Source organism: Anoplopoma fimbria, chromosome 14 (assembly GCF_027596085.1).
Source record: "Anoplopoma fimbria isolate UVic2021 breed Golden Eagle Sablefish chromosome 14, Afim_UVic_2022, whole genome shotgun sequence".
NCBI classification, from domain to species: Eukaryota; Metazoa; Chordata; class Actinopteri; order Perciformes; family Anoplopomatidae; genus Anoplopoma; species Anoplopoma fimbria.
The window spans coordinates 2,141,949-2,155,477 of record NC_072462.1 but is presented as its reverse complement, the minus strand read 5'-3'; the positions used below and the strand labels follow the sequence as shown (position 1 = coordinate 2,155,477).

The window sequence follows — 13,529 nt, the reverse complement described above, 5'->3', positions numbered from 1 at the left end:
TACTTATTTGTATGTTTTTGGAGAGTAAGATAATATTAAGTAATAATAATATTAAGTAATAATACGGGAAAACATTACGCTAAAGTCAGTAGCCAGTTAGCTTAGTTTAGCTTAGCATAAAGATGTTTTCTGTTTGTGTTTAGCCTTTTAAGACATTTTTTTCCCCTGCAATCAAAAAACTTTCTGAATTATATTCATTACAGAAAGATGATTAAATAAAAAAGACTAATGAGTTAGTTTGATATATTATTTATTCAAATTGAGGATTTTTGTGTTTTTTTAGGGTGATGAAGTAAAAAAAATGGCAACAGATATTCGCAGCTTCATTCAAAAAGCTTTCAACAGTATTTTGATGAAAAAAAAGAATAACAACAACTTGTATCAGACATGATTTTTTTAATTTTTTATTATTTGAATTCCCTTAATTGACATTGGAAAAAAAATGAGGTACTGTGTCTAAGTGACAAAGAACAATGAGCCTTATAATTCTTGACGACACAATTAGATGGAGAAAATAAAATACATATTTTGATTTTCCTCAAAAAAGAAAAGAAAGAAACAGGATAGTCATGAGGGAGACAACGACCTCGTCCATAAGCCTATGAAAGCGTTTTGATCGAAGTCACTCGGAGGTCAACCAACTGTATCTCATGTACAGATCTGAGGAGTGGAGGTTGGAGCATTGACAGCAACGTGAGGAAACAGCAGATGCATAAACATCCTCACTTTTCTTTGTGACGAGACAGATAGATGAAAACAATGTCGTAGAAAAGCAAACTAACTACACGAGAAGATTCCACCACTTTGATTTCACCTACCGAAAGTCACAAAGGATCAAAAGATCGGACTTTCATTGTTCCTGTAGAGTTTTTAAATATCCTTCATTCACCTCTTGACCTTAAACCACCTCTAAATATCAGTCATATGTTCATGAAATGTGTCAAAACATTGAAATGGATTAAATAGCAACATGACGGCCCCAAAAAGTGCTCAAAACACTCCAACACACCATTTTTATTTTGAACCAAGCTCCGCCTCCCACGTTTTGCATTCTTACAAGCTTTTGGGAGCACAGAAGCTTCACACCAACGAAGACAGGGAAATAAATAGAGCCACTTCAATGACCATAAAAAAACCCGGTAATAATCAAAGCTTTCTGTGTCTCCGTCAGTTTCAGGATCAACAACCTCACAATTCTTTTTCAGGGTCGTTTAAACATGATGCTGAGGCTCGACTATTACTGTCTGAAAATGCTCATGAAATGTGTGAACGATGGGGGAGGAAGTGTGGGGGGGAGTGGGGGTCCAGAGAGGAGCTACATGATGGTGGTGGGCTGTGTCTGTGATGGTGGGGCGGTGGGGGGTTGATGTGCTCTCGTCTATGTTCTCCACCTTTACGCCTCCAGCTCGAAGCCCATCCCGACTTTGTGACCGCCGGCGTTGAAGTTCTTCCCGTCGATCAGAGCAGAGAGGGTGACCTTCACACCTGAAGGGACACAACACACCGTAATGTAAGAACTGTTTTAAATAACAAATATAATGAAAGTTAATATTTGTTTGACATGAACAGGACTTGAATAAATCTACTTATTACTAAACTGGAAATGTATGAAGAAAGATAGGATATGACCTCCAATTATTTACTGAATTTATGGATTTATTTGATATATTCATTACATTTATTTTAGCACTTCCCAGCAGTAGATAACAATAATAGTAGTGATATAATTAATTGAATTAAAGTGACCTGGGTCTTGTGAAAAGCAGCAGAAAATATATTAACTAGTTAAGAAAAACAATTAATTTAATCTCACTCCTCTTACAAAAACATTAAACGTTTACTCGTTTTACTGTCTATTGCAGGCAAGAGAAAATGTTTTTGTTTGTGAAATTTAAAACTTTTTATTCGTACCAAAGGCCTTTTTGAATCAAACTAACAGTTTAGGATCTGCAGACGCAGCAGGAACATATATTTTAAATTTTCTTTCACCACGTTACCTTCTTCTTTGTGTTGAACATTAAACGTTCTTTCCAAAAACTCTTCATGCATAAAAAACTTCTTAAAAAAACTTCTTAAATCTATGTTGATATTTTCACATCAGAGGGTGAAATCACGTTCAGACATTCAGAAGGTGTTTGATGTCCGATACTAGAGTTTTCTAGGTTTCCTGTTTTGCCCGTCCGGTCGGGTTTGGGGCTTAAACCGGTTTGATATTCTTGCAAACCGGCTAACCGGCATTTTTCAATATGACTCGTTCTGGAGAATTTAAAAGTAGCTTTCATCAGCAACCTGTGATGACAGCGTTAAACCCAACTTGTATTGCATCAGTAATAGGTGATATGACAGTGTGATAAACATGTCAGCCAATCACTGCAGACGTAGTGAGTAAAATAATCTCTGAAATCATTCATAGCTCGGTTCTTATCTCAGAGGCTCTATCACTTTCTCAAAAGCATGTTTCCTTTACGTAATCACCGAAACTAAACCCTTTATCAAAGCCAGAAGCTGTAAAAAACGTCATCTTTCCGACGGTCCTTGAACTCATCATGTGTGACAAACGCTACTGTCAGTAACGCAGCCAAAACTAAGCTTAAAATTGTGATGTTTCGAAAAAAACTATTTATTCTACATATCTCATTTAAAATGTCGCCCAAAATAAACCATTTATTTTAACCAGATTCTGTAAAAAACATTAAATTCTGAGCTCCTCAGAGAAACTATGAAGCCATGATTGATTCATCTGAGACCAACAGTCATGTGACAAATACTTCTATGAATATTTGACTGAACTTCAGGCTGCTGAACACAGAGCAGAGAGGAGAGGAGAGGCTGGAAGTAGAGGATGTAAAAATGGAAATAGTTCAATATATATAGGAAGTAAAGCCTTCTTTTTTCTAACATTGGTAACACTTTGAGACACTTGTCACTTGCGTAGAAACGTGTTATATATATATATATATATATATATATATATATATATATATATATATTCCAGTGTTTTCAAATTTTTGTTAAATATATTATCAAAGAAATTCAACTTGCGTGTTTTTTCTTTTTTATGATTTATGTCATTATAACTGTGTTATTCTGCAATAAAGACATGTTTGAGTTCTCTCTACTGCTAGTTAAGATTGTTCTGTTTCTATAGAGGTGAAGGACTTTTATATTGCAGTGAAAATGAAGAACACAGAGAGAAAAATGTGACAGAAGCAGATAAAACTCCCCAAAACAGCTTGGGGTTCAGAGGGTTGACTTTCAAAAGGAAGTAGTAATAGTAGTAATAGTAGTAGTAGTAGTAGTAGTAGTAGTAGTAGTAGTAGTAGTAGTAGTAATAGTAGTAATAGTAGTAGCTCTGAGTGTAGTAGTATTACTCCGATCAGACTGGCGTTGTTGACTTTGGCCTGCGGGGGTTAAAACGTGATTAGACATGAAACAAACCGACAGAATCATCTGTGAGAATGTTCCTTCACACCGGAGCAGAGAGCGTTACTCACAGACAGAGAGGCGTCTTTGTCCAGCTTGTATTTGGCGGCGATGCCGAAGGCGAGTGTGATCAGACTGCGTTGTTGACGCCTGCGGGGGCGGTCCAGGCATCAGAGAATGACCGCAGAGAGCGTTACTCCAGCTCCTTTGTTCACCTTCTGGTAGATGGAGCCGCGGTCCAGGCCAACTCCAGGTCACCTTCCGTCGGTCCCGTCGTTACTGAGACGGAAAAGATTCAGAGAACACACTTCTTTAGTATTTAATCCTGCAGACACCACTGGATCATCAGAGGATTTAAATATGCTTTTTCTAAATATATAAGGCACCAGTTTTCTGGACAGGAAGTGACCATATTTGGACTGAGGAGGAGTGACGTAGAGACGCCGTATACGTCTCTGGTGTCGACCTGTCAATCACAGTAGCCCCGCCCTAAAGCATCCCCTGCTTTATGGTCTGTTTGACTCTAAATGGAGCATCATTTACTAAATGAACATCATGCTGTATTGAAGAAGACTTGAAACTAGAGATTGAGACCATAAACTCATGTTTACAATGTTTACTGAGGGAATAAATCAAGAGAGAAGTAGAGTCATTTTCTCATAGACTTCTATACAACCAGAGGAGTCGCCCCCTGGTGGACAGGAGAGAGAATGCAGCTTTGAGACATGAAGCTTTGGCTTTATTAGGGAGAACTGGAGGTTGCCGCCTGTTCTGAACATTGATATTTGACTGATCTTCTTACAGGAAGTTGTTTCAAACTTTCCTCTAATTATTGCTTCTTTTTTTGATTAGGAGTTTGTAAAAGAGTTTCTTTTAAAAACTAATGCTGTTTCAATATGCAGGTACTCACACGTTGGTGTGCAGCTGGAAGTCTCCGGCCCGGTATCCGAGGGCGAAGTTGTTCTGGGCCAGTTTGGACTTGGCCGTGTCGAAGGCCATCTGGTAGCCGGCCAGCCAGCCCTCGTAGCCCAACACCGCGGCGGCGTGGATGATGGGACCCTCGAAGTCGACGTCACAGCCCAGGTTCACGAAGTCCCGCTTGTAGGCCGTCTTCAGCTTTCCACTCTTCTTACTGAAGAAATGGAGGTTAGTTTATGCAATAACTGTGTGTATCACATGTCTTCTTCCTTCTTGAAAACACACGCTTTATTCTGACTCGATCCCACATACAAATACTCACTAGAGCACCAAAAGTAGATTAATCCGCCGCTGAAAATAGTCCCAAAATATAATAATAAATAGTCCCTAAAGTTGTGAGATATTTTTAAATTAGGTAAAAGATTAATCAAATCTGTTAGATAAAATAAGATAAAATAATCTTTTATTAGTCCCACAGCGCGGACATTTGCAGGAATAGAGCTGCAAAGTGGATAGTGCAAAAAGAAACATCCGTAGAAAACAATTAAAATAGAATAAAAATGTAAAAACCACAATAAATAATAGAACAGTAAAGGCTTAATTAACAAGTAAATCATAAAAAAACAAAGCTAGAAATACAATATAATCAGATTGAGTGGTGGGATATACATTTGTACACATATGAGGTAGGAAATATAAAGTGTTTATAAAGTTTATAGTGTTTAAAATCTTTAAATGTAGTTTTGAAAACAGCAGCTAATTTTTGACAAAATGAAAAACATGATAAACTAGTAACTTTCATAATGTTTCATGTGATCTAATGAGGAATGATGTCACATATTCGTACAAATAATCTCACCCTGTGTTTGGTACAAAAGACGTATCCAAGGCAACCTTCAGTCCTTGAGTCAGCTGTAGGAGAAATAACCACATAAGGAACATTAAAACTTTTGCCTTAAACAATGCATATTTAATCAGTGTGTAGGTTCTGAGTGTGAGATCGTACCTGGTCCTCCACGGTGACCTCGGTAGCCAGCGTGTTGTCTGTGTTCCACTTCTGGTTGAAGCTCAGGCCGAGCTCCTTCATCTTGTATTTGGTCTCCAGGCTTCCGGCCGCCTTCCCCGTGTCCGTGTTACTGGAGCCGGACGTGTTGAACTCCTGATGGGAAAAAGATATCGATCATGAGTATAAAGAAGTCATTAAGACGCTATATAAATAATAACCGGGTTTAGATGATCAGTAGGGCTGCACCAAATAGTCTTAAGATTCATTCATCACGTTGACGATCGAAGATAAAGATCAGGCAACACTAATATTATTGGTATTCTTCTATTTGTAGGCTTGTTTCCGACTCGTGTGATACATTTCCAATAACTCCACAGCGTCGTAAAGAAAAAAATATAGATGTAATCATTTCCAAAATTGAGAAAAATATGTTTTTATCTATTTAATATTCTGCTTCAATCCATATTTGTTGCCGTTTAGCCTTTAAAAACATAATTTTCACTGTGGTTATAATGCTGTTTGCTCTCACGCTAAAGGATGTGAGGTATCTTCATTAATAATAATAATAATAATAATAATCAATAATTTATAAAGCACTTTACAAAACAAAGTTACAAAGTGCTTCACAATAAAAACATAAGAGCAAATAGGACCCAGAATCAAAGAGGTAAAAACATGATGGAGCAAGATTTGACGTGTGCACCAAATAATATCTGTTATATTTAAAATAAGATAAAGGGTAAGGAAACTTGATTTAATAAAAAAAAAAGACTAATTTAATCTAATAAAATCAACTCAAATTGAGGATTTTGTTTTTGTTTCTTTTTGACATTCAAAAGCTTCATTCCAAAAACCTCAATTTAAGACTCCTGCTTTCTGCAAACATACACTTTATTTATATAACCACAATAACAAAATAAATCATTTTTTTAGGGTGACGACGTCATAAAATATGACGAGATGTTTTCAAATCAAGCTTGGAATATTTAAAAAAAGACATTTGGTACAGCCCTAGTTATCATGAAATATACAACGCATTATGAGCAAAATATGGAGACAGACATAAATACTGTGCAGACTACGACTGAGACAACATTTTAAATTATGATTAAACTGTACAGAAATAAAATATGGACAATAAACACATCAGACGACACAGACGACCAGCCCCGACCATGAATCCATGCGGGACGGCGGTAACATGAAGGACAGAAAAACACTGACGAATATCGTGATGTAATTATGATACAACTAAGACACAGTCTGTAAGTATTTGTACTGTGTTCTTTTATTTCATCTCTTTACTTCTGCATGTTTGTGTTCAACTAAAACAATGATTATGAGGATTTAAGTGCTGACCTTTCAGCTTTGTGTACAGCTTCACTTCCCTCCCTTGTTTCTTTATAGTGCACCAATTCATTGAGTGAGTCTTAATTTGTGTACATTTGTAACAGAGGAAGTAGCGTTGGTTGCATGCATGCACATGTGCAATATGTTGAATTTTATAGATGTGAAAATAACCGACTTTACATTTTGTGTTCTGTTGTGAAGCAAAATTAAGATTAGTAAACACTGGAATCTCAATGCACTGCTGAGTGAACTATTGACCGTCTATTCTACAGGGAGAAGTAAATGTTCAAAAGAGAGTTTGGACACAATTCCTAAAATATTCACCTTATCCGTCTATAAGCACGCTTAAATTAAAGCTTAAAGGCAGCACTTTACCCTCATAGGTAATGTTTGATTTCAAATATTCAACCTGTTGGAGTACAGAGACACAAGTGTGTCTTTCTGAAAAAGACGTCTAATTCTTTAGAGAACTGTAAGAGGAAATAATGCTGCAGTTAAATATAGATCATATTGCTGTTTCAGTGTAATAAAAGCACGATATGTGTAGAAGGTAATGAATCCGAAAAAGCAGAAGCTCCTTTGTGGCCTCGAGAAGTAGACCATGAACTAAAATATGTCTTTTCTTTCCTGTTTCCTTGACACTAACCGAGGGAGTGACTAACGCGTTTATAACGAGGACTGACAGGAAGGCAGATAATGACGACTGTTCTAAATAAAGCTCACACACATTTACAAAAGCAGAGTCATTCTGTCTCCTCAGATCTGTGTCTGACTCGAGAACAACTTCTGTTAAAAGGTCTAAGCGGCTAACAGTGGTAATGCTAGTGTGTTAGCATTCAAGCATTAGCGCGTTAGCATTGAACACAAAGTAAAGCCGAGGCTGATGGGAAATGTTATTGGTTCTGCAGGTATCTGCTCAGAAACAAAATATGTTGACCTGATGATGGCGCTAGAGGGAAAAGTCAGAGGACCAGAAAAGTATTTAGAGCGTATCCACTGGGGACCATGAATGTCTGAGGTAAATTGTATATTCATCCATTGATTCATCGGTGAGATATTTCACTTTCACCAACCTAATGGTGGTGCAAGAGGAAAAGTCAGAGGGTCCCCAGACGTAAGGAGGATTTATCCTCTGAGGACCATGAATGTCTGCACACAAATGTTGCAAAGAATGTGCAGTGCAGATCTGCCCAAAAAGTGTGTTTTTGTCTAAAAAGCTGATTTTAATTGACAGATTGTTTGTTACATATTGTACACTCCTGCACTTTGGAAACATTTGGTGTATGATTGGCAAATTAAATGTGATTTCTTTTTTTTTAATGCAATATATATATTTTTTTTTTCTGACATTTTATAGTACAAACCAGTATTTAATTAAGACAATCATCAGCGGGTTAATTGAAGGGGTGTAACGAAACATGGATTCAATAACCAATGATCCAATTTCATTGATGCAAAATGAAAACATCATTGCGTATCGTCATCTTTAAGATATCACCTCCTTTTGAACATTCCAACAGTGCTTAAACATGAGAAATGTGTCACTTCATAGTGAACACAAGGTCTGTTTTTATTATTTTTACTTAAATAAATAGATTGTTTTTCTGGAAGAGTAATATTTTGTGATTTGACATAAATGTAACTGATTGAATCAAATTTATTGTGGAAGACGTTGTGATATCAGCAAATATTGTATCGTCCAAATAATCAATGTGAAGAAAGTGATTTAAACCTCTAGTTAATTGATGATAAAAATGACACCCTAAACTAAAAGATGGCTTAAAACATAGAGGATATATTAGACTGACATTAGATCTGATTGTGAGTGATGACAGGACACGTAAAGCAAATAAAAGTTGTTAAAAACACTGATATTCATGCTGTATGAATGATAATCACAAAGACAAAAACCACAACATTTGGACCATGTTAAGAATAAAAAAAGAAACACGATGTTGGTTATTATTATGAATAAACAGCTGTGAGCTCTGACACCGATCTTACCATCTACATTAGAGCGCGAGCGTCCGGAGCAGCAGAGCAGCAGCATGGAGACAGAGCAGCGGTTAGGGGAGAGACAGACAGACCATAATAAACAAACGAGGGTGTGTCTCGTTGCTTTAGGACTGAGAACACGTTAAGCTGAGCTGGTCTGCAGCTGCACCTTTAAGCTCCAGGTCACAGCAGGAGTTTCACTCTGGAGGAATGTTTAGTGACGGCGGGACAACGGACGGCAGGACGCATCGAGAGAACAACAAGAAATAAAGGAATAAAGGAATAAAGAAAGTGTCCTCACCACTCCACTTTGTGATTTGGTCTTCAGGTCCAGCTTCACAACTCCAAAGCCTGGAGGAGTTTAAAGACACAGAGTTCAGTGTTTGCAGAAATCCAGTGCAAGAAGATTAAAAGGAAATGTGTTATAAATCAGTAGTAATAAAAAAATAGCTGGAGCTAGGAGACGGCTAGCTTAGCTTAGCATAAAGTCTTGCACAAAATACCCTGTAAAAACCACACCTTGTCTTTGTCACGTTTCAGTTTATTGACAGATTAAACACTATAACATGTTAGTGTTCGGGCATTAGAGGTGCTGACATGCTGAGTATATTATCTTAATCCTTAGAGAGAGAGCCAGGCTAGCAGTTTCCCCCTGTTTCCAGTCATTACGCTAAGCTACGCTAACATTTCCTGGCTGCAGCTTCACATTTAACATATTAAAAATACTAGATTCTTGTATACTTTTTGCATTATTGTGATAAAGTACTTTTGTTTCTATTTATTTTGCTGAGTTGGGTTTGAAAGACAAATTCCCACAAATACTCACAATTTATTTTCCAATAAAAGTTATTTCACATTCATTCACATTATTGTACTATTAAAAAAATCATTTTTCATATCGCCCGCTCCTCGCTCATTACATACACATTACATACCTACTTTAAAGCTAGATACTTTAATTCATCTCTGGTGGTTTCGCCTTTCAGATGTCCCCACTGGCTTTAATATTCATCAGTCTATTTTCTATCAGCTGTTCACCAGGTTTGAACGGTTAATTATTCAGCGTTTTGGGCTCAAACAGGACTCACCATAGCCTTTACTGAAGATGTCCTTGGCAGACTTGCCCAGGTCTGAGTATGAAGGAGGGACGGCCATCGTGCTGGAGGAGAGAAGGTCAGTCATGTGATCAGAGTCGCTGACGTCCACATTAAAACCACAAATCAATGAACAAATCAGGAAGGTTCTCTGCTCCGCTGTTGTAATGACTTAGTACTAAACGATCTACCTTTCCTAAGAACTCCAGAGGATATAAGCTAGTAATTGGATCTGGTAAAATACATCTCTTCTTCTTGTGTGAGATGAATTTAAATCAATGTAATAAATAAACTGGTGCACTAGATGCTGCCTCACACTTACTCTGCTCTTAAACTGCTGCTCTTGTACTTTATTGGCTCTCATATACAAGTACATTATATACTACTGTCCATACTGTACTGAACTACAAGGTATTTGTACACAACTGTCAATACTTTGCATATCAGATTTATAGCTAAGCAAATACTTCCAGCAGTTTATTCTGTATATAATATGTACTATTAGCAGTACTTGTAACTACACATGCACGTTATATTTTATACTATATCTGCACTGTCTACTATATACTATACATCTAAACACTTCATACACACTGTTAATACTGTTCAACATGCTCATACTGTGTATATCTAGTGTATTAATACCCCTTTCAGGCCATTCCATATTTGAATTTGTTATACTTTATTCTGCACAATATTATTTACTACTGCATTTTTATTTCATGTGCAATATTTTTTCATTAATCTATGTGCAATATAACTTTATAAATTTTTTTCAATATCATGGACAATACGTCTGTTGCGCAATATAACTTTTCTATTTTAGTTTCCATTATACACTTTATTAGTTTTATTTGTTATTTACTCTTCATCTTGTTATATTTTTCTTTTTCTATTTAGTTTTTTTTTTAACTTTATTTATTTACCTTACTGGTAATGCTATTGTATTCTTTTTTGAAATGATGTCAGTATTTTTTCTTTTACACTTAATAATTGTAATTTTGTTGTTCATATATGTTTATTTTTTATTTTGTTTTAGGTTATTATTCTGTTTTTAATCTTTAATGAAACTCTGGCTCAAGAATTTCCATCGGGATTCTTTAAGTTCTATCTTATTTTATCTTATTTTGCACATCTGGTTAGATATATATATATATATATATATTTTCTCAGTGTCTGAACTCAGTGCAATGAGAACATTGATGAATCTAATCTAATCATCATCATCAGGGGAGGCAGTCACATTTGAGTCATCCACCATGATGGTGCACCACTAGCAAAGCTAACCCAGACTGTAGGCAGTGAGCAATCTGCAAAATGAAATGTCATTACACATTAAACAATGCAATAGTTATAATATATATATATATATATATATATATAATCTAACAACCTATTTTGCAGGTGAGATCCTGCAGAAAGGGAACAATCTGTTCCTGTCGAGGCAGATGGGATGCTGGACAATATATTGGCTCAAAAAAGAAGCTACATAAAGAGTCAAGCATCCCCCCCCCCCCCCCCAAAAAAAGACATTTAACCCAGAATATGAGCACAAATATACATTAAAATACTTGAAATAACTCAGAACAAAAGGCTCTCAAGGTTGTAAAAGAAAAAGGCCTCATCCTGGACATGCTGCTGCTGAGATCAGCTGGTTTAGATGAAGAATGCTGCATGTTCCTGCTTTAACAAGTGGACTGGTGCAGCATCTCCTATTAGGACAAAGGGCAGCAGATGGGCCAGTGAAAAGGTGTGTGTGTGTGTGTGTGTGTGTGTGTGTGTGTGTGTGTGTGTGTGTGTGTGTGTGTGTGTGTGTGTGTGTGTGTGCAGGGGGATGACTGCTAATAAAGTTATTTAAATGCATTGCTAACCTGAATCTGTGCACCATTAAATGCTACAACCCAGGATTAAAGTGTGCACTGCAGGGCTAAAGCATCATTGCATAACAGGGCTGCCATTAGCTTAGTGGCCCACAATGCTAGGCTAACCTTGGAGAGAAGCAACCCAATATTCAGGAAAAACCCTTAATTATCATAAAGCTAAATTATTATGCATGCATTATAAAGATCAGGCATGCATTTGTGATTAATATGCATGCTGGTTGTGGTGTCCTTACCGGTGCTGAGGTGTCTGGAAGGGGAGTCTGAGGAGCCTGCACAACCCTGTCCTGATAGCTTCGTGTGGGGATGTCTATAGGGCACAATGAAGGAGACTCACGGAGCATGCGCAGTGGCAGTGAGAGGAGATGAACAAAGAGTCCATACAAACGCAAGATAGTTATCCCACAGATCCGCCCAACCTAAGCTGCAGAAATGATCAATAAAAGGTTATCAGGGGTATAAAAATACATTTAATGCATTTACATGAAGCCCCTTGACATTGGGGCTGATATATTCCTGATATATTTCTATATAAATATTATAATCACATTATATTTTATTATACTGTACATTTTTATTTTTATTTTTATTCTTATTTCTGTTCTATCTTTATTTTGTTGTATAATATGTGTATTTATTGTCTGTGTCAACACTCGAATTTCCCCCATGGGGATCAATAAAGGAATATAATACCTCAAACTTGTATTACTTTTATATATAACATTTTCAAAGAATACTCATATATATATGAGTATTCTTTGAAAATGTTTTTATCTCTGTATAAGAGTGTGAGAAATCTCAGTAAAAGTGAAAAAAGACCGGCTCGCCCGTCTCCCTTTCTTGTTTCTGCCTCTGAGTCGAGCTGTGACAATATATCTATATATATATATATATGCATTTTTATAGATGCATTTTATAGATGCATTTTATAGATGCATTTTATAGATGCATTTTAATATATGCATTTTATATATGCATTTTTATATATGCATTTTATATATGCATTTTTTATATTTGCATTTTTATATATGCACTTTATATATGCATTTTTATATATTCATTTTATATATGCATTTTTATATATGTATTTTTATATATGCATTTTTATATATGCATTTTATATATGCATTTTTATATATGTATTTTTATATATGCATTTTTATAAATGCATTTTATATTTGCATTTTTATATATGCATTTTATATATACATTTTTATATATGCATTTTTTATATATGCATTTTATATATGCATTTTTATATATGCATTTTTTATATTTGCATTTCTATAAATGTATTTTATACATGCATTTTTATATATGCATTTTATATATGCATTTTTATATATGCATTTTTATATATGCATTTTTATATATGCATTTTTTATATATGCATTTTTATAAATGCATTTTATACATGCATTTTTATATATGCATTTTTATATATGCATTTTTTATATTTGCATTTTTATAAATGCATTTTATAGATGCATTTTTATGTATGCATTTTATATATGCATTTTTATATATGCATTTTTATAAATGCATTTTATAGATGCATTTTATATATGCATTTTTATATATGCATCTTTATATATGCATGTTTATACATGCATTTTTATATATGCTTTTTATATATGCATTTTATATATGCATTTTATATATGCATTTTTATATATGCATTTTTATATATGCATTTTTTATATTTGCATTTCTATATATGCATTTTATATATGCATTTTTTATATTTGCATTTTTATAAATGCATTTTATATATGCATTTTATATATGCATTTTTATATATGCATTTTTATATATGCATTTTTTATATTTGCAGTTTTATATATGCATTTTTTACATGCATTT

At 35.2% G+C, this 13,529-nt stretch overlaps 1 protein-coding gene across 1 annotated transcript; it reads right to left on the bottom strand.

Moving 5' to 3' along the window:
• Positions 1 to 406: 406 nt before the first annotated feature.
• On the bottom strand, positions 407 to 11,989 carry zgc:56235 (Voltage-dependent anion-selective channel protein 2-like). The gene is given in 11 exon segments (XM_054612331.1): positions 407 to 1,488; positions 3,347 to 3,401; positions 3,495 to 3,542; positions 3,544 to 3,573; positions 3,606 to 3,702; positions 4,334 to 4,555; positions 5,201 to 5,253; positions 5,348 to 5,500; positions 8,994 to 9,043; positions 9,781 to 9,851; positions 11,903 to 11,989. Coding segments are annotated over 10 exon segments (870 nt in total). The 5' UTR covers positions 9,848 to 9,851; positions 11,903 to 11,989; the 3' UTR covers positions 407 to 1,393.
• Positions 11,990 to 13,529: the final 1,540 nt, after the last annotated feature.